Source organism: Letharia columbiana (genome assembly GCF_014066305.1).
Source record: "Letharia columbiana isolate WasteWater2 chromosome Unknown Sc0000075_s0, whole genome shotgun sequence".
NCBI lineage: Eukaryota > Fungi > Ascomycota > Lecanoromycetes > Lecanorales > Parmeliaceae > Letharia > Letharia columbiana.
In genome coordinates, this window is record NW_023501120.1 from 122,269 (window position 1) to 142,705 (window position 20,437).

Sequence of the window (20,437 nt, forward strand, 5' to 3'; positions counted from 1 at the left end):
GCTGTAACACATTCGTAGTACGCACCTTTTCGTCGATCACCCCCAAACCCTCAGAACCGGACTCTTCACCCTGTCCACCCGCACAAAGTTGCGCATCCCGCCCCGTTTGACCGCAAAGATCTGCTCTTCGCTTTTGATGGTCAGCGGCACCGGCCCTTCTGAACCCCTATTCCCCGCCTCCTGAATAAGTTCCCCCTTCGTTCCGCTCGTCCACCACCAGACATGATTTGGCCATTCGGCCGGCGCATAAGCGAGTTGCACGTCGTAGTCATCGCCTGCGCGCAAAATTGCCAGTGAAGTTGCACATAGGGAAAAAACTCCGTTGGACACGTAGATTGCGTCGTCTCCAGTTCTTGTTGCTCAACAGTAAGACTAATGCTTTGATTCTGGAAATGCACTCCGATGCTCACGTCCCTCGTGACTACTGCTCCCAGTTTCAATTCGGAGAGGTCGTGTTACAGGTTCTCGATTTGCAAGATCCCCCTGCGGAATTCCTGTATCACTTGCGCTGGACATACGGTTCCGGTCCGAAGGCAACGGAGACGGTAATCGCTCCGGTAGGTGGATTGCGCGGCGGACAAAAGGAAACGATCCCCTGTGTAGACTGTGATGGGGGAAGGGCAATCAGAAAGCTGCAGGGTGAGAGTGAGAGTAAAGGAGAGTGTGGCAAGGGAGGGCTCTGAGAAAGAGATTTTGGAAGGGGAGAGGGAGGCAGCGACGCAGATGTGGGGTTGGAGATTATGATTATACGTCGATGTTTCGGGCCGCGAGGGAGGGAACACGGACGACGACATCACTATTCTTTCCTGGAAGATTCTGCAATATGAGAGGAAGCGCAGTCTGAGTAGGATTTCCTACTCGGGTCGATCGAAAAAGGACTGTTGCCTCAGTCACTCAGCCGCAGGGACACAGGCGTACTGAACCGTTGGACTAGATTACTTTCCGCCTTTGGGAGTCTCGATCTCTTAATGACTTACTTGTGGAGCTCATACATTTGCCTCCCTACAGATCATACAAAGATATGCAGCTGTACATGGTCACTCTTGGACCGGGACATCCCATGGCCAGTCAGCGCCTCCTTGGTCAGATTGATCTTGGGAGTCAGCCGGGAAGAACCCGTCTTGAATGTGATGAGATTTCGGGGGTAATATTAGATCAAATGCTTCGATCTCTTCGACAACGTTGCTATTGTCCATGTTGTTTAAGGACTTGCACCGCCACTTCTGGCGGCACTTAGCCTGTGTTCAAAGGATATCGGAAGTTCCTGCCAGGAAGAGATAGTCTGCTGACAAAACAGTCTCTGCCGTCATCCTTTGACATTGCATTAGTCTGCAATGCCTAGAAGATCTGGGGCCATGTCGGTTTTCATTCTTAATGCAAAAAGAATCATAACTATTACTGGGCAATTGGGAATAGCTGTGGATACGGTCCACCGCAACTCTGACATCAAGTGGAACAAGAGCCCGTCATGATTAGGAAACATTGGAATCTCATCAGAACAACAAGACGTCAGAAGCTTAGTAAAACATGATTAGTAGTACATATACTCAGTCCCCTGCTGTTGCTTCCAACATTAATCATATCTAAGACGCTCCCATACACAAGAAAGGCAAAGACACAATGGCTCCCACAAACCCCTTCTCCTACCCGTCCACCTACAACAACATCGCCATCACTCCTAACACCACAGTCTCCTACATTTCCGCCGGCTCTCCCACTCTCCCCACCCTGCTCCTCCTCCACGGCTTTCCCTCATCCTCAAACCAATTTCGCAACCACATCCCCCTCTTATCCACCACCTACCACGTCCTTGCGCCCGACCTCCCCGGCTTCGGGTTAACAACCTTCCCCCCAGAATATGACTTCACCTTCGACCACCTAGCTCTCACAATCAGCGCGTTCCTCACCGCCCTCAACATCGGCACCTACGCCATGTACATCTTCGACTACGGTGCCCCAGTCGGCCTGCGCCTCGCTCTCAGCAATCCATCATCCATCAAAGCGATAATTTCTCAAAATGGCAACGCGTACGTCGAAGGACTCGGCCATCCATTCTGGGACCCGATCGAAGCGCTCTGGGCCGACCCTTCGCCTCACAACTACGAAATCGTCCGCAATGGCGTCTTGACCCTCGAAGCGACAGTGTACCAATACACGTCCGGCGTCCCATCTGATGGCCTGCCTCTCGTCAACCCGGCCGCATATACATACGATTACCTCAAGAACGTCCAGACACCAGCTGATCAAGATCGCCAACTAGCTCTGTTTTATGACTACCGTAACAACGTAGCAATGTATCCTGCATTCCAAGCTTATTTCCGCGAATCACAGGTACCGCTGCTGGCTGTATGGGGCAAGAACGACCCTGCATTCGTACCAGCGGGTGCGGAGGCTTTCAAGAGGGACTTGCCGAGGGCAGAGGTGAAATTTGTGGATACGGGACATTTTGCGCTGGAGACGAAGGTGGAGGCGATTGCTGATGAGACGTTGCAGTTTCTGAGGAGAGTCGGATACTGAGATGTCTGGAGACGCTTCTCGGTTTCTTGGCTTCTTGGCTTCTTTTGGTAGAGAAGCAAGCATGCTCGGCTGGTCCCACGAAGCAAAATCCATTTCGAGTGGGCGAGATGCGCTGCTCGCACAAAGCAAAGGGACTCATTTCAAGAGGAGAAGCAAGATCCATGTGCACAGTGGATGAGTGCATGAGTGAGTTGGTGAGTTGGTGAGTGAGTGAGTGATGCCTTGATGTTGAATATAGACGGAAAATTGATTTCAAACTATTTACCGCTGCGCTTTCACTCGCAATACAGGTACACCGATATCTGAAACTCTCCGAAGCACAAAGGCCTCGCGCAACGTAAGCAGCTTTAGCGTAAGATTCGATAATAGACAGTCCCTCGAAGCCAGGTTTCACTACTACGAAGAGCCTCAGCGGTGATAAGCTGATTTCGTCAAATTCTTTCCGGCTTCAGCACTCATCCACTTTCCAGAATGAAAAAGCAATTCATCTCATATTGCATCAACAACCAGTCTTGCTTTCGAAGTCATTCTTTGATGCCAATTTCTCAGTTACTGCGCCATTGATAACTGCCAAGTCACCCTTTCCACGGACGATTCGGGCTAGATGTGCGGGCTTGAAACCCGTCTCCGACTGGGCTCCGGCTTGGCGTGTTGATGCCTGTTCTCGGTTTCCACGGGGGCTACCTATGGTGTACTGGCCGTCTCGCTAGGGAGCGAAGTGAGTAGCGAAATGAACCGCCCGAGGGGCAATTCATATAACCAAGACCAACAACCCCTTTTTCGCTCAGCAGACCAAGGCTAGTACTACTTTGGACTAGTAAGACATTCTCTCAGCATTTCCCACCTGCATGTACCGTCTGCTGCCCAGTCTTCCACCCATTCTCTTATGGTCGTTGTGCCACCGTCATCACGTCAGAATGTCAGATACCGGGTATCGTCTTGGCGAAGTCATGCGATTCGGTCCGCTTCAGCAGCGCGGTTTCAGCAAACAGTGGCACGGTTGCGACCGAAGTGGGGGCTGAAATTTCTGGTCGGCGAGTTGTCGGCGACCGGAAGCGAGGACTTTCGAGGTACGAAGTCACTGCTTCGAGCAACTACACGGTCGGACCTGTGTGAAGCATTATCACTGAGACGACTGCTCCACTGCAATGATGGCATCAGCGAGAGGCGTCGACATCATTGAAGCGATAGGTATAGTGAAGCTGGAAAGATGAAACAGGCCGGCGCCTTTGCGGCCCGCTATTTTCGGCTCGTCGCCCCCAAAACAACAACAGCCTTTTTCGTCTTTGCAATGTGATTGGTGCTGGGGATCCAGATGGAGGACAATGCAGTCGAGGCGTCCTTCATGCCATGGGGCCGAAAGCATGAAGGACTTGCTTGAGCCGCGAGAGAACTCTCCGTCCAAGACCCTCACTTTATTAGGCTTTCCGCTAAGGAGAGGTGAGAACCTTTCTAGTTGGCCGCTCAGCTCACATCATGTTGTTTCCTATATGATGACAAGTGCCGTCGTTTGATCTACAGTCTTACTCTTATGATCCGCACATGAATGACAATTGGGTGAATTCAAGGCACTACGCATTTGATCTACAAGATCTAAAGCGAGGCATTTGATATATGAGCACCTCTCCATTTAGAATCTGTCGCTCCTGGATTCACAGCCCGACAGGCACTGGATTCGGCCCTCATTGCCAGCTCTCAGGACCATGAAGACCATTGTAGAATTCGCTCTGCTGGCTGCACTTTTATCCCCCTTTGTCAATGCCCAAGCGAGTGAGGAACAATGGTACGTATATATTGGAGCAAGTCCTGCTATTTCGTATCAATTTACTCGTAGAAACGTTGCCTTCTTTCCATTTGCGCCATTGATTAGCCTCTCAGTTCAGACGCATTGTGAAGAGAGGAGCGCTAATCCACGATATCGACAGTGCTGCACAGATTTGCTGCAAAAATGGGAATCAGGACCTATCGGCGTCGTGCTGGAGCCAGTGTTCCTCATATCAACAACAACTAGCAGAGATTGGGTGCCATATATTGCCCCCGACTCCGACTTCTTCAAGTGCTCCTCAGGTAGCGCCGACACTCACTACCTCTTGGGGTCCAGGTCAGACATCCAATTTCATAGGGAGACTGATTCTTATCCCACCCGTGCTGACATTATACAACAGGCCAATTCTGCCAAGGCTATGGCCCTGGAGAAGGTGGCGATTCCTGTATAACTATACCCGCAGGCTGTTACGTTGTGCCTTCTGGCTACAATGTCGTACCGCAGCTGTATTGCACCGCGACGGCTACTCCCAGTAGCATCGTGGCCTCCAGCACCCTGTCGATTATGCAAATTACGTCCAGCAGCGTAGTTTCTTCCCCCATCGTGCCTTCGTCAAGTGCAGTTCCACCGTCATCTACGCCAAGTGCGCAGGTCCTCCCATCAAGCAGTGCAACAACCATGGCATCGAGTTCTGCATCTTCTGCGCTATCGTCTGCTGGGGCACCACCAACCACGACTCCGTTCTCCGCACTTTCATCCGCATCAGTGCCTCCTATCCTCACAGCAACGAGCTCGGTGACTCCAAGTTCATCAATAGCGAGCTCAAGCGCTGTGCAAAGCTCCGCTTTGCCGGGTATAGTAGGTGGTGTAGTAACGGGTGCTGCAAGTGCGAGTAGTGCAGCACAAGCATTCTCCCAAAACCCGACCACTGACACCGAAAATGCTTTAAAACAGGCAGTCTCTGCCGCTCAAGATGGTAAGCACCCCTGGATATGCCCTATGTAGTTTGTATAATTGTTTTTCCGAATGGCATATTGAACTTTTTACGGAATACTCGCTAATCAGACATATCCAGCTGCCACAACGGCAAAGGCCCTTGCAGATGCAGCAGCCTTCACAGCTCTTAGCGCTGAGTTGGCAACAGTCCTCAGTTCGTTGAGTGAGGCTGCAGCAACTCTCGCATCCGCAGAGGCCCTCGCTGACATCGCTGCGGCCGTCGCTCCTGAGCTCGCCGCCGCTGAAGCCGCTGCAGCTACCGCTCAAGCAATCGAAAACGCAGGCCCTGATAGTCCCGAGCCAACTGCCCAGCAACAATCGGCCAACCAGCCGTCCGGGACACAGGCGTCTCCAACAATCTCCGCGAGCTCGGCTGCTGGCTCTTCCATCGCTCCATCAAGTGCTCCAGTCGCGAGTAGCTCTTCCGCTGTAACGGCATCGTCCGTCATGTCTGCAAGCGCCTCTTCTACCATTACGTCCTCGGCAACTGCGTCAGCCTCGACCTGTGATGCCTGTGTCGCTTGTGCTGATTCTACAATTGCTCCAATCCCAACGCCAGGTCCAGTCGATCCTTTTGCCCAGTACGCAGGCTCCATAACTGACAACAGCACCACCACCAAACCCAGGAAAAGATTTCATAGCGCCGACTTTGTCGAGATAGAGGCAAGGGCGAACTCCGCAACCAGGGACGTCACAATATGCGGCCAAGATTTCTCCGCTCCATCTTACAACTCCTACAGCACAACAGGCAACGGCAACTCTTACAGTCCCTACTACAGCTACATGTTCCAACTTCCCCGATGTTCTACCTACAATTGGGCTCTGACCCAAGGACCCACGGCCCCAGACAGCGCAAGCTATGCAACCGAACACATCTACGAGCTCCAACTCATCGCCATCTTCCTCCGATGGTTAGCAGCCAACAACGCAGGCCTGCAAGCCTACCTCGCCGTCAACAACAGGAACATTTGCGCCAACTTCATCAACCAAATCCTCTTCGGCCAAGGCCAGCAATGGACCGTCACCACCTTTGGCGCCGGAGGCAGCATCAAAACCGCCGGCAGCCGACCCATCGACGAGCTCATGAGTCAAATGTCCGGCGGGACTCGCACCAGCGAACTCGTCTACCTAGAAACCCACCTGAACGGCCTCAAAGCGCAACTCTTCGGCGGCAACACCCCCTCCACCATGACCATGGCCGCCGCCCAACTGGCCCTCGTCGGCGAATCCTCCGCGCTGTACCTCTACCTCCAAGACCCCAACGTGTCCGCCATTTTCAAAGCCGTCTCCGACCGCGTCAAGACCTTTTACGCGAAACTGGACCGAGCCTGCGGACGCGGCGCCAGGGGTCCGTGTGCCGCGAACGTGCAGTGGCAAAGTAGCTATCAGACGTGGCAAGCGCAGTATCTGCAGCAGATCGACGCGAGCTGGCAAGGGTGGAAGAGCGCGCAGGTCGCAGCGGCAGTGACGCAAATCACGCCGAAGACGAGGGGCTCTGCTATGTGGCAGGCGCTTTTGAACGCGGTGAATGCGCAGACGAGTGCGGGGCTGTTGAGTGCCGGGAGTTATACTTTTGCTGGTAGTCTGACGATTTGAGATGTTGATATGTACGAAATATGTTGTATGGAGAAGAAAACACTAATGGGTCTTCCAAGCCTGGAAATGATTGGCGCTGAGTCTTTGATGCCGTCCCACTTCTTTTGGCATCATACCCTTCTTTTGCACAATTGTCCGGATAAGTGCAGTTCATCCCTTTACCACACCAGTAGACATCAACCCTTGCAGCACCACTCCTGTCCTTCGCCTTAGCCACGTAAGATCGATGACTAAATGGTCGTAGCATCTCTTTCTCAGGCACTTCGTACAAGAAAACGATTCCAAGCATCAAGTCCACCCCCAGCTATACAACAGATCACAGAAAAGGAAAAAATGAAGCCGCACTATACCCTTGAACACGCCACCAAGACCAACCCCAACCCATCGACCTCCCACAAAACCCACCGCGGCCCCTTCTCCCCCGACCCGCCGTCCCACCACTCGGGTACATTACTAGTGTGGCAATGGTCAGATGTCGGATGGAAGCACGTCGGCAGCTCAAAAGACTATATAAAAGAAGTAGGCGACCACCTTGGCATCAATGGCCATGCACCTGGTGATGTGTCAGCAATGGGACGTGGAAGGCCGTGGGAACACCTTTCGCTGACGTGGACACGCCTGCATCTAGACTATTCTAAGGCCCTAGGTGGCTGGCTGAGATTTTTCTCGGTAGAGGTACTATACTCGGACGCATATTTCGTCGATCTCGACAAGCTGAGGACATCTCTCGCCTCATTGGATGCACTAGCTGTGAATGAATTGACTTCTTCCTCGCTTCCTTGCCTCTTGTGGCGCCGTCTTGACTGAGTCTCGATTTCGCCTATATCTCTGCGTGGACATGTTCGAGACTCGGTAGCCCTGAATTCCAAACCCCTGAGGGGTTCCAGGAACAGCATCTCACTGTGTGGTCTTAAGATCGAAACCAAAGAATTACCATGAGGGAGATCGATGGATATGCTGTCACCAGAGACTCCCGCAAATATAGTCTAGAGAACAAAGACGCGCAACCGGATTTGTATCATGACCTCGATCGCTCCTCTCACCTCAAATCACACACAACGCCCCAAGCCACAAAGGCAAGCCTATTGGCCCGCTAGAAGAAATCGAGAGCGGTTTTTCCAATCTTCGCACACAGTTCCTGATATACAACTCTAGGATGTAGATGATCTGCTCAAATACAAGCCTTGGATGTTGTGGAATACGCTTCTCCAAACAGTCTATCGATCGGCGGAACACTGCATGCTCCTCTCGTCCTACCATCAGAAGAAGATGCACCGTTTAGGGACAAAAATATCGATAAGAGAGAGCCTCCCCCGAAGAAAGCTGCTGTCATTACTTAGTGCCGCCTGGTGGGCCTAAAGTATGGACCAAGCGAGAGTATAGACTCTATAGTGTTGCTGGTTTCCTGATCCCTCGTGCGGATCTAGCGAGGCCATTTGGCGGTCAACTTCTAGCTTCAGAAACGTGAGCGTTTGCTTCTCGTCATGTGTCATGGCTGCGTTCCGCTTGAAGCGGGGGACCGTCGACTTTCACATCTCCTCGGTACCTTAGTCTCCTCATCGTCCACTTTGTTGAATGCTGAAAGTTTGATCTGCCAGCTGGACGACACTGTATTTGAACGCGAGATATAGTGTTGTTACTTCTCACGCTCGCCCTAAAGGCGGAGTTGCGAACACGGAATATGACACCTCCAAGGTACATTCTCCAGCCGGCAGGGAGCAAGAAAAGGAATATCAGATAAGCCTCGATTGACGTGGAAAAGTCCGGGCTATAGACTATTGGGTCCAAGTGTTGTTGTATGCACCTTGGACTTAATCTTCTGTCTAGTCAGCACTAGAATGTTCCCACAAAGTCTAGCGATTCTAATGCTTAATCTGACATGCAGAATGGTTTGCATGAAATTGCTGTCGGAGTACATACACATTTGCAAGCTACTACCTCTCCATCAACCCTGTTCACTTCAACCCCTATCTCAAGCACACATCTCCAGAATCTCCAGCACCTGCTCTTGCTTGTAGATTCTTGCCGGATTAGCCTGCGTGCAATTATCCTCCAGGGCATTGACCGCCAGATCCTCAAACTTCTCCCTCACAATCGCATCTATCAGGTCTTCCAAGTCTGCCTCTCCCTTCTTGAGTCCCCTTGCCTCAAAAAACTCTCTCGCAGCATCGATGTCCCACAATATCTTCTCCATCAACTTCTGCCTTTCGACGTTAGCCTTCTGCTTAGCGTTCCATTTACACACAGCCGGTAGCAGGATACAACTCGTTATTCCGTGTCCAACACCCAGAGGTCCGAGCCGGTGCCCACTTCGTGACTGGCACCGTGGACGACGCCTTTGTGTAAAGGCATCATGGCGTCCGGGATGCCGAGTTGACAATCTTGTCGCGTTTTTAGCATTTGACGGATCGGCTTTGCAGAGCAAGAGAGCAGGGATGAGACGTTGCAATCCCTTGACACAAGCCTCATCGAATCCAGCGACACGCTTCAGATTGCAGAACGATTCGACACAGTGATCGATGGCGCGGACACCAGTCTGAATCCATACATTCAATGGAGTCGTCACAGCGAGGTTGGCGTCTAAAATAATGAGAGCAGGGCCGATAGTCGGGGAGGAGAACACTAATTTCAGGCTGTCGCTGTCGCGGGTTACGCCGGCGTAGTCTGAGAATTCGCCACCGGAGGGCGTGCTGGGGATGGAGATGATAGGGCACTTGGGCCGGATGGAGTTCGAGGTTTTAGTATTGCTTGTCCATTAGGGATTTTGGAACTTTAGGACATGTCATGTACGGGATGCGCTTTGGCTGTGGGGTTGGAGAGATGGGGGAGTGCCGTTAGGTCGTCTTCGGTGCGGACGTCGTTGCTTAGGGCCTGCGTTTTCCCCAATTAGATAACCCTGAATGTATCTAGGCCATGGATGGAGTAAAATTTACGAGAGCTACCACCTTCGCGGCATCAATCAAGCTCCCCCAACGAGGGTAATTATCAAATCGGCATGCTCTATCCTCGCGTCCTCAATAACCTCCAGCACTTCGCTCATGAAGGTGTGCGGTCTCAAGCCAATCCTGACGCCTACTACTTTGTTGCCCAGAGCATGTTGCAGGTCTTCGAGACTGGAAGTGTTCTTCGCCACGGAGCTAGAGCAGATGATGTAGACTTTTAATTTCCTGAAGGTCGAGGCGACGTGCCTGCTGCAGGCTTCGAGGAAAGGTAAGCCGTAGCTCATGAGAGGCGGAGTTCCGCGGGACCCCTTTTCGTCAGTGAAGGCGCTGTGGAGGGTTTCCGTTGGTGTCATTGTTGAAGTGGGTATGTTGACGTGGTACAATGAAAGAGCGCTGTTGCTTGGTGCTCAGAAATGCTTCTCGTGTACTGAGATTGGGCGTCTGATGAAGGTTAAGTAGAACTTGATCGTTTCGAGTACGTTGATGTTGAATAGGTCTCCTTGATGTTAAATGACATTATGTCAAGGCGGTAGAACCGGGCTGTGAAGCCTAATTCTGGACCAATGGCAACTAACTTCATGCAATATTGCCACACTGTCATTTTTGGCCGGGGGTTTAGCATGCATGCATCCTTCCGGCTAATTGCCGATACCCTTTTGAGGGGGGCCTTAATAGGCGCCGACTCTTCTGAAACGAGAAGGATACTGAAGGTTGCTTGAGCGATTTTATGTCATGAACACCAGAGCAATGATTCGAGAAATCAAGTCAAAGCACTAGCGTATGTTTCGGCATCGTCAGCGAGGAGCTGGAATGAGATCTAGATAATGTTACTCGCTCGGGACCCTCGACTGAGCCCAGCGGTATGGTTCTCGAAGAGTAAGGAGTTTCGAAGTCCAGAATCGCAGTTCTGGCGGGGTTGAATGAAGACCTGCCGGAGGTCTTAAGACCAACAGGCTCTGTTTCCCTCGGTTTTGTAGCGACCACAAGGCAAGTTCGATTCATGAGCATCCTCAAATGCTACTGCAGCACCCTTTGATCGAGTGGCAAGCGTGCAAAAGGGCTAGGGGCCTCCAGCGTCTCAGTATGACATATCAACGGCGGGATACAGATCTTGTTTATTTCTCCAGGAATTTGCCGAGCCATAAGATCGTCGCCAATGGGTCTTATCCGGAGGTTCGATGCAGACTTCGGAGAAGAAAACTAGGTCTACTTGCTTTGTAACGTGGCTCAGTACTCATGCAATACAGGTAGGAATCCGGATTATCGAAGCTGCGGAACCTTGCTGCTTTCAGATTTTGTAGAAGCAAAATGCATGATAAAAGCCTGTGCATGTGGTCAGTACAACGATCCCCATCCGCGATGACCAGAATGCATACTTGCAGCCTCCATTTCCTCATCACTGACTAGCAGCGGTCCCGCATCCCTGCCCCTCACACCCATACGTTCGCTCAAAGGTCCAAAGACCGGAGAGTCTTTTTCCTCGTTCCAGACTTCGGTGAAAGGCTTTCGGTATTGCAGTTCAAGGTTGTAGTCTTCTGCTATACTAGTAGCCGAATTCAAGTCAGTACGAAACTATATCATCTTGGAAAGGTGTTTTCGTACGCTCGGAAGGCCTCCCAGGGAACTACGTATTCTGGGACCTCTTCCACCGCCTCCTCCAGAAAATAGCTATACTTCCATCCGTACGGGGGTCGGAAGATACCATCGGTGGGCGTATTGCCAGGAAAACGGACTCGATATATGCCATTGCCCCATTCCGCGACAAGTGGTTGCTGATCACCCTCGGGTACATTGGACTCTGGATCAGATTCGGTGCGACTGTCTTTCTTATCAGCAGCGGCGTCAATTTTTTGGTCGTTTAACTTCTTATGCTCCGGCTCGAAATTCTCGCCATTGAATGGTGGATCCGATGGCGGCTCGGTGAGGACGTTGATAGCAGCTGCAATTTCCGTCTTGGAGTTCGATTCATCAGACCGCTCGACCTTCTTCGCGGTTGGTTCACCGTCCACCTCATCAACGGCTTTACGTTTCCATGATGGAGCTTGTGTTTCTTGACTAGCACTTGCTGGAACTCGAGACGCCGTTGAGCTGAGTGCAGCGTTGCTTTTGCCATCTACCGTGCCTCTGGGCTTCCCATTCAAATTGCTAGCAGCAGCTTTAGCTTGACGCTCGTGAAAGGTCTCTACCCCTAAGCGTATGGCATCCGAGTTTGGTGCGACCCCAAGGAATCTTCCCCCCTTTTTAAGGCTACCAGCCACATTTGCCAACATTCCTTTGGCTTTTGCTTCGTTTTCAAAGGCGTAATGCATGCAGAACATCATTGAAACGACGTCGAAGCCGCCACCAGGACCCCAGCGAGAGCCAGGCCCAAATCCAACTTCGCGTATAATGGGTATGTCTCCCAGAGAGTAGGTAAAGGCATCCTCTGCAAAGAATTCGGCATCGAATGTCCTTTGTGGTCTCCCTCCTTGGTAGCCTCCTCGACCTCCTCTGCCGCCTCTGCTGGCCCTGCCTCCACCTGATCGCATTTGTGAAAACCGCTCTTTTGCCTGATCAATCGACACTTCTGCCGGATCAACCCCCACATAGAGCTCGACTGGTTGCGGCGCCTGTTGCCATTTGCCAAGATCACCACCTTTGCCACAACCAATATCCAATACTCGTAACGGCAAAGGTTCTCTCCCAGACTCACACGGCGAGAATTTGTGTATGATAGTGCTCTTGATCCAGTTATTGAAGCTTCGTAGTCCCTTGATTCGGCTGTCCGTCTTCCGCCATTCCCTCCCCCGCTGAGGTACGGCATTGTAATGCTGCCTCACGACTTCTTCGACTCCCCTAGTAGCAGCCGCGTGCCTGTCTTCTTCTGCTCGTTGCTGCTGTCTCTGTAGAACGGCTTCTGAGTCTGCTTTTGAAATACGAGCAGCTCCTCCAGGACGCTTGCGAGGGCGTGAAGCTTCGGGAGGGTGGTCCTCTTCTCTAGGACGTTTCGTACCTTGTGAAGACATGTCTAGCACTGGCCGATTGCAGTGTGAGAGGATTGAGGGTAGCAAAGGCAAGAGGGTCCAGGGTAATGTGAGAAATTCGGTAGTACCAATTGAGATTTGGTCGAGACCATAGATTGCCAACAGAGACAGAGCGTGAATCTTCACCAAAGTTCTTTCCTCTCAATTTGATTATAGCATAGGAGAATTGCTTTGGGTGATCGCGAATTCCGAATAGTGAAGGCGCGCTAAAAAGGAAGGCAGCTGCTTCCGCGCGTCTAAGCTCCATCATTTTGCTCACCAGCATCAACATGACCATTACATCTGGACATCCACTTCATACTTTCCTCTATTGAAACGCTTTAGGTCCTCCGGCAGATTTCGAGCACCATTTCCAATCCGACATACTCCCTCACAAGCAGCCACCATGGGTTCCGACCCTCAATACGCCAAATATCCCAACCTCTCCCTCGCCCAAGACATCTTCACCCTCACCAACCCCTCGTCGACACAATCATTACGGCAGACCTCACTCCAAAAGCTTCAAAATGCTATCTCCGAGCACAAAATGGCGCCCCTATACCGGTACCTCGCACATCCAGCGGATGGTATCCTGAACGCCTCAGGCGAAGGAACTGCACGAAAGACCGCCGTACCTGCTTCGCGGAAACCAAATGGAGCCGCAAGTATGGTGGCACGACGAAGGAGCAGCGGAACTTTCAACTTCCCGTGGGATGATGCGCTCTACGAGAAGCTCAAGGCCGAGAACGAGGAGGAGCTAGAAACTTTCCAGAAAGAGGAGGAAGATGCTGAGGAGAAAGCGGGTGAAACAGAGGTCCAAGCGGCAAAGGGAAAGAGAGCGGAGTTCTGGGCCAGAGTGGGTGATAAGGTGAGTTCTTGAGGTGCTCGGCTGTGCTTCTGACCCAGATGCTGACAATACTTGTCTTCAAAGGAAAAAGCCCTCGCCTCATACGAAGCCGTCTTCGAGAAAACTGGCATCCTCGGCACAAAAATCGACCTCGTCCTTGCCATTATCCGCATTGGCATCTTTTTCGGTGACAGACTAGGGGTAAAGAAGAACGTTGACAGAGCGAAAAGCCTTGTCGAAAGCGGCGGCGACTGGGATCGTCGAAATCGCCTGAAGGCATATCAAGGCTTACACTTACTCACCACACGCTCATATACCCTTGCCGCCCCTCTGCTTCTCGACTCCCTGTCCACCTTTACAAGCTACGAACTCTGCTCCTACTCCTCACTGGTCGTCTACTCCGTCCTCGCAGGCTCGGTATCGCTAAAGCGCGTGGACTTCAAGACCAAGGTCGTTGATGCTCCAGAAATCCGCGCTATCCTCGGCGATGGCGAAGAGAAACTCTCGGCTCTCTCTGGCGCAGCAGCAGCTGGCCCCGGCGCAGGCGATGAAGAAATGAAAGACGCATCATCCGCTACACCGAAGCAAGCATCCACCGCCGTCAATCTGACAGCCCTAGGTTCATCAACAGCGCCACAAGAAGCCGAAGCGCCGGTCGATTTCACGCCGTTAGCAGGTCTGAAGCGAAGTCTATACGATGGCAACTACCAGTCCTTCTTTCTCGCCCTCGCAGCCGTCGAAGAGAACTTCCTCAGTCAAGATCGCTATCTATACGAGCACAAGGGATGGTTCGTACGAGAGATGCGGCTGCGAGGATACCAGCAGCTACTGCAGAGCTATAGAGTCGTAGGCCTAGGCAGTATGGCTCATGACTTTGGTGTTTCCGTTGATTTCCTCGATCGGTATGCTAGCCTCTTCTTCCCTACGGTCCAACCCGCCGCTTCTTCTCCTTTCGTGACTTGGAGCTAATCCCATCGTTCACAGAGACTTAGCAAAGTTCATCGCGGCAGACCGCATACCCTGCACCATCGACCGCGTCAACAAGATCATAGAAACCAACAGGCCAGACGACAAGAACAAGCAATACGCGGACGTGGTCAAGCAGGGAGACGGGCTGATTACGAAGCTGCAGAAATACGGACAGGCCGTGAGATTGAGGGGAAGCGAGAGGGGATGATGAGCAGGAGGCAGCCAGCAAGGGAGGAGATGATAGAAAGGAGATGTGGTTGTATTTGTAGCATAGACGGCGCTTCTGCTGGCTTGATCGACAACAGAATGAAGCCACCAAGAGGATCCACCAGTCGAAGACATTTCAAAATGAGTTGTGATTTGACACAAAATCTTCAACGACAGAGCAGCATTTCCCAACCCCATCATCCATCCACCCAACCCCAACCATCCATCCACCCCCCTCCCCCTCACCCCCGAAACTCATCCATAAACCCCTCATGGAACGCGCGGATCCGGCCCACCCACTCCGTGCCCGGCGCCAAAAACGTCGTCCGGAAATGCAACGTGCCCTCCCTTTGCCCGAAGCCGGAACCGGGGACGACGCAGACGCCCGTGGCGTCGAGGAGGCGGAAGCAGTAGAAGGCGTCCGGGGCGCGGCGGTCGCGCTCGGCCTGGGCGAGGGCGCGGGGGGGGAGGGTGATGGTCGGGTAGAGGTACATGGAGCCCTGGGTCCCGCCGAGGGGGGGTGTTAGCAAAGTTTTTTTTTGGGGGGGGGTGGGGACAAGGGGGAAAGGGATGGGGTGGGGAGTTGAGGATGATGGATGGATGGATGGATGGGGAGGGAACGGACCTGGGGTTCCTGACAGACGACGCCCTCCATGTCCTTGAACGCTTCAAAGAGCGCCGTCGCGCGCTTCTGCAGCCCTTGGGCGATGCCGTCCCACTCCTGCTTGTACAGTGGATAGCTCGGATCGCCCTCCCTTGGCGGATTCACCTGCATCTCCACGAGGCACTGGCCCACGACGGGCGCGCACAGCATGATGGAGACGAATTTGTAAATCTGCGCCTGGACCTCGTCGTCGAAACCGACGAGCTCGAAATAGCCACCCCGGTGCCCACATTCGCCCACCATGCCTTTCGATATGCTGTTCAAGGATGCGAGCTCCACGTTGTCGAACCTCTTCGGTTGTTCCTTCTGTAGGTCACGGAGCCCCTTTTTGAAAGAGGTGAATTTGCCGATGAAGATGTTGGTTTGGTATACCTCGTCCGCCAGCACCACCAGCTTCTCTTCTGCCGCGAACTCTATCACGCTACGGACGTCTTCAGGAGATAGACTGGCGCCGGTTGGGTTGCCGGGGTTGATCACGACGATAGCACGAACATCTGTGCCTTCCTCCTTCGCCTTTTGGTATGCGGATTTGATAGCAGAGAGGTCTGTACCCCACGCTCTGCTCTCGTCGAGGTAGTACGGCACGCAGCGGGCGTTCAGCACGGCGAGCGTGGCGGTGTAAAGAGGATATTGCGGTATGGGTACTAGGATGCCGGTTTCCGGTTTCGCGCAGATGACGTTCATGAGGGTATTCACGCCCGACGAGGCACCGGCACTTAAGAAGACGTTGCCTGGATCCGAAGGGTATCCATCTCTTCGCTCAATGTATGTAGCAACGCTGTTGCGAATCCCCGGCACGCCTTGGCTCTGGCTATAAGCGCCAACGCTGTTGACCTCACTCAGAAGCCAGCGCGCGCGGTCAATGACATCTTGCTTGTAGCCCAGACTCGTTAACAATACATCCTCATTTTCTAGGAGGGGTGGGTATTCGAGAATGCTCAGCACTTGGCGGAAGAAAGTGATTGGTTTCTGGTCGAGTTGTTGCGGGTTGCCAATATTGGCTGAGATGACTGTGTCGAAGGGAAGGGATTCATCGGGGGGAGTAGGAGGGTGTCCTTTCTTTAGTTTGGCTCTGTATGATTCTGCTCGCGTAGCGAGTTCGCCACGGACGGCGTATTGAGCTTCGCGTACATGGGGATTGATGTTGTTGATGTTGAGACTGCGGAGGGGGGTAGAGGTAGACATGGTGCGGTGGGAAGGTCGTTGCAATCGTGGAGACGTGGCAGGGTGGACTATTATCATTGCTTTTCGTTAGTAGGTTCGTCATATAAAAGAAATACATATTTCTTTTCCAACCACACGCCCCTCGAATCGGCGGGCGCCGGTGCCGGAGGATTAAAAATGAGAGATTTAATTCACCTGGAGTGGAAGTATCCTGAACTGCGCTGATGGTCCTTAGCAGCGCAGTGCAATTATGTTGCAGTCTGCGTGAGAGGACATCTGATCTGGTGAGGATTGATGATGCCGATATTGTAGACATTTTCGTGCGTGAATCTGGTAGCGGGAGATCTTAACACTAGGGCAGACTTCTTTGGGTCTTGGAATTGACAATTGACTATGATTGGAGGTTTGAAGGCATCATCACTGGTAGACTGGCCGTGGTTTGCGCAATTGAATGATGTTACTTATCTTCAGGTGGGGTTGGATTTACTCTGTCTACCTACATGTAGTTTAGACAGGCCCAGCCAGCCGATTACGTCTACAGAATCCTACGAGCAGGCTCCCATGCGGCTCAAATCATTAGCTATCCACCAGAAGCAAGGGTCGCATTTCAAAGACGCTGCAATCCTTGGGGGGGTGCAAATGTCAGTCATAGTGACATATGAGACTAGAACTACAGAACCTTCCTCTATTCATGGTCAAGAATGTCACTGCAAGCTGGGCAACAAAGTGAGGCTAAACAGGTCTGCTGTTTGATTTGATACAACCGGTGGATGCTGCAGATAAATACATCGAATCTATGCATGATCGAGAGACCTCGAGAGACCTCTGCTCATCTCAAGCCGAGGTATCACAAGAATCACACGAGTGCACGGCCCCGGTGGTGATACGCTCATGAGAAGTTAATCCGCGTCAATGTCAAATAGATATCTAGTGCGCCGCAACAGCAATCTTCTGGTCAGCAGCAACGGCACCGTCAAAGTGGTACAGAGGCTCTAGTCTGGCGCCCTTCTTCATGAGAATGTAACGCTTGAACCACCATGGCAGAGCTTTGGTGAGCTGGTACTTGGCGTGGACCCGAGTGGGCACGGCGAAGACGTAATCTAATTCTTCAAGCGTGCGCTGCTTCGTCTCTGGCACGAATAGGAAGATAAGGACCAAAGCGGTAAGATTGAGGCCGGCGTAGAAGGCGAAAGCACCGACGGGGTGGAACACCTGGAGGATACGTGGGAATGAGATGGAGAGAACGGCGGCCCAGAAGAGGCAAGTAGCGACAGCCCAGGACATGCCGACTTCACGGTGAGAGAGTGGAAAGACCTCAGCGGAGTATGTGAATGGCACGGGACCTTCACCTGGGGAGTAGAAGGCGGCGAAGAGGAAGATGAAGAAGGCGATGAGGCCAAGATGGGCCCGTTCTTGTTCTGGGATGATGAAGCACAGTCCGGCCGCAAGCAAAGTCCACGCCATGTTGGGAAAGGTGAAAAGAAGGAGAGCGCGGCGACCCCAGGTATCAATGGTCCAGACAGCGGGCCAAGCAAAGACGAAGTTGACGAGACCGAATCCGAAGGAGGCGAGTAGGGCAGTCAGGTTGTCGGCACCAGCGTTCACGAAGACAGTCGACGAGTAGAAAGCGATAATGTTGATACCGCACATCTGTTGAGCCAACATGACGGTGAAGGATGCGCCAGTTGCACGTCTGACACGGGGAATTGTGAAGAGTTCGATGAAGCGGGTGATGTAGTTGCTCTTGCCGATGATATCAGCCTCCTCTTGAATTTGAGCGTGGATGTAGTAAAGATCACGAGCCGCCTGGAGAGGAGTGTTTCGGAGACGGCAGAGCGATCGGAAAGCGTTGGAGTAGCGGCCCTTCTTGATGTACCATCGAGGTGACTCTGGGCAGAAGTATACACCGACGAGTAGAGGAAGTGCGGGAAGCATGGCAGATCCCAACTGTAGACGCCATGCGATGGCCCCGACGTTGTAGACTGCCAAATTGGCGCAGAAACCGAGGAAGATACCGAAAGCGGTCCACATTTGCCAACTCATGACCAATCCACCTCGAATCGCCGCTGGACAGTTCTCCGCAGCGTAGATTGGGACTGTCGAAGCCTTGGCACCCATACCGACACCGAGGAGGAGACGAGTGACGAAGAGTTGAGGCCATGTTTGCGTGAAAGCGGAGCCGATAACGGAAAGGAAGCAGAAGATGGCAGCGAAGAAGATGGTTCCCCGACGACCGAAGAAGGCATTGAGAGGGTCAGAGGCCCAGCAGCCGCTAGGATTCCAAATCAGCTTGTGAAAACATCACTCCACCACGCCTGTAGATCGTATGCTTACATGAAAGCAGAGCCAATGTAGGGACCCGAATTTACAACACCGACAATCCAGGAATTTCTAGCGTAATCGACACCAGATACAGCGCCAGTCGCGGGGACGGTATTGGGAACATTGAAGTCGACGGGCCACGACAGGTTGGCGCCGTTCGAACCAGTCTGATCCCAACCCTGTACAGCGGCACCAATAGAGCAAAGGATGACGGTAAAGTAAAGCGCGCCCGGTTGGCGCCATTTGTGAAGGACTTCGTTGCGAAGGGCGTCGCGTTCGACGTCGTCCAGCTCGGGAATTTGCTCGAAAGCGGGGGGATCCTGTGCCACTAAAGCACCTTTCTTCAAGAGAGGGATCATGTCTTGCATGCCCGCCTCTTGGGCAAATTGCTCGACATTGTAAAACAGAGTATCTCGAGGAATGCCAGCCAGAGGGTTCTGAATTCTGTGTGATTGAAGATCAGGCTGAGTTCAATTTGGGGAGGAGGTGGGGGTGCGTTGTTTTGAAAGCGGGGAAGGAAACTAACCTAGCAGTAACGTTGCGATTCAAGCTCACGGAGTGTTGACGAGAGCCGTGTCCACCGACATTTTTTTCTTCATATTGATCAGGGCTACTATCAAGTCAGCGTTTGATAGCCTCATCCTGGGATCATTGGGGTGAATTTACCTTTGGTCGAGGTGCGCCAAGTCGCCCTTCTCGTTGTACTCCGCCATGGTGTAATGACGATCAAGCCGGTACGATTGACTTCAGAGACGACACAAAGATGTGAGGAAGGAAGAGGAAGGGAGGAAGGAAGGAAGATGGAGATGACCTTAGTGCCGATGGACTGGAGTGAAGAAAGAAAACGACGGGGAAGGGCCGGGGGCTGAGTTAGATATGTATGCAAACGGGTCGTTACGCCGGGTGACTTCTGGAATGCTTGAGCCCATTATCGCCATAGCCATTTTACAAGACAACCTTGCCATTCACCACACCCAATGTTCTAATCGCGCAGAAGGAGTGACAGGGTCAAAGGCTAATGTTGATCTTGCAAGCATTAGGCACTTTTCGCCCAGGATTATTAAAGGGTGGTTGCATAAGCTTGTCGACAATTGGTTAGAGCAACTGTTGGCGATTGTGCCGGCAAATTCGCCGACGAAGGTCCTTTTGAACCCTTTTTTCTGGGGAAGTCAGAGTTTATTTTTGCCTGTCTCGAACACGTTGTCAACGCCCGTTGAGAGAATTGCACCGTTGCAATATAAACTCGTACGCACCGTCAAGCAAGACGCCTGAAGGTAGGTAGGTATTCTCCTGGCCCGTCTGCCTGCATGCCAAGAGATGCAGGACGCAGCTCGCAAGTGGATCTTCACTGGGAAAGGCAAGAGGGGTGCGACCTGCATGCTACCGATATTCCTACATGCAGTCCTCACTCAATCGACGCCTGGAACGAACAGATCCGGTAAAAGA

The 20,437-nt window shown here is 52.4% G+C and overlaps 9 protein-coding genes across 9 annotated transcripts; 3 read left to right on the top strand and 6 right to left on the bottom strand.

The window, feature by feature from the left end:
• Positions 1 to 36: 36 nt before the first annotated feature.
• HO173_012204 (uncharacterized protein) lies at positions 37 to 1,196 on the bottom strand (the record flags this gene model as incomplete). The annotated part of the gene is made up of 2 exons (XM_037314076.1): positions 37 to 352; positions 1,042 to 1,196. The coding sequence occupies 2 exons, from the start codon at positions 1,194 to 1,196 to the stop codon at positions 37 to 39; spliced, it is 471 nt and encodes a 156-aa protein (XP_037159056.1).
• Positions 1,197 to 1,527: 331 nt separating this feature from the next.
• HO173_012205 (uncharacterized protein) lies at positions 1,528 to 2,517 on the top strand (the record flags this gene model as incomplete). The annotated part of the gene is made up of 2 exons (XM_037314077.1): positions 1,528 to 1,537; positions 1,589 to 2,517. The coding sequence occupies 2 exons, from the start codon at positions 1,528 to 1,530 to the stop codon at positions 2,515 to 2,517; spliced, it is 939 nt and encodes a 312-aa protein (XP_037159057.1).
• Positions 2,518 to 4,220: 1,703 nt separating this feature from the next.
• Positions 4,221 to 6,874, top strand: HO173_012206 (uncharacterized protein; the record flags this gene model as incomplete). The annotated part of the gene is made up of 4 exons (XM_037314078.1): positions 4,221 to 4,300; positions 4,443 to 4,618; positions 4,683 to 5,258; positions 5,358 to 6,874. 4 exons carry the CDS (start codon positions 4,221 to 4,223, stop codon positions 6,872 to 6,874), a joined length of 2,349 nt encoding a protein of 782 aa, XP_037159058.1.
• A 1,972-nt stretch (positions 6,875 to 8,846) lies between these two features.
• Positions 8,847 to 9,660, bottom strand: HO173_012207 (uncharacterized protein; the record flags this gene model as incomplete). Its single annotated transcript, XM_037314079.1, has 2 exons — positions 8,847 to 9,538; positions 9,654 to 9,660. The coding sequence occupies 2 exons, from the start codon at positions 9,658 to 9,660 to the stop codon at positions 8,847 to 8,849; spliced, it is 699 nt and encodes a 232-aa protein (XP_037159059.1).
• Positions 9,661 to 9,833: 173 nt separating this feature from the next.
• HO173_012208 (uncharacterized protein) lies at positions 9,834 to 10,169 on the bottom strand (the record flags this gene model as incomplete). The annotated part of the gene is made up of 1 exon (XM_037314080.1): positions 9,834 to 10,169. One exon carries the CDS (start codon positions 10,167 to 10,169, stop codon positions 9,834 to 9,836), a length of 336 nt encoding a protein of 111 aa, XP_037159060.1.
• A 935-nt stretch (positions 10,170 to 11,104) lies between these two features.
• On the bottom strand, positions 11,105 to 12,821 carry HO173_012209 (uncharacterized protein; the record flags this gene model as incomplete). Its single annotated transcript, XM_037314081.1, has 3 exons — positions 11,105 to 11,139; positions 11,193 to 11,359; positions 11,419 to 12,821. The coding sequence occupies 3 exons, from the start codon at positions 12,819 to 12,821 to the stop codon at positions 11,105 to 11,107; spliced, it is 1,605 nt and encodes a 534-aa protein (XP_037159061.1).
• A 403-nt stretch (positions 12,822 to 13,224) lies between these two features.
• HO173_012210 (uncharacterized protein) lies at positions 13,225 to 14,842 on the top strand (the record flags this gene model as incomplete). The annotated part of the gene is made up of 3 exons (XM_037314082.1): positions 13,225 to 13,686; positions 13,750 to 14,567; positions 14,650 to 14,842. 3 exons carry the CDS (start codon positions 13,225 to 13,227, stop codon positions 14,840 to 14,842), a joined length of 1,473 nt encoding a protein of 490 aa, XP_037159062.1.
• A 241-nt stretch (positions 14,843 to 15,083) lies between these two features.
• Positions 15,084 to 16,690, bottom strand: HO173_012211 (uncharacterized protein; the record flags this gene model as incomplete). Its single annotated transcript, XM_037314083.1, has 2 exons — positions 15,084 to 15,341; positions 15,467 to 16,690. The coding sequence occupies 2 exons, from the start codon at positions 16,688 to 16,690 to the stop codon at positions 15,084 to 15,086; spliced, it is 1,482 nt and encodes a 493-aa protein (XP_037159063.1).
• A 906-nt stretch (positions 16,691 to 17,596) lies between these two features.
• On the bottom strand, positions 17,597 to 19,704 carry HO173_012212 (uncharacterized protein; the record flags this gene model as incomplete). Its single annotated transcript, XM_037314084.1, has 4 exons — positions 17,597 to 18,941; positions 19,004 to 19,435; positions 19,518 to 19,601; positions 19,658 to 19,704. The coding sequence occupies 4 exons, from the start codon at positions 19,702 to 19,704 to the stop codon at positions 17,597 to 17,599; spliced, it is 1,908 nt and encodes a 635-aa protein (XP_037159064.1).
• Positions 19,705 to 20,437: the final 733 nt, after the last annotated feature.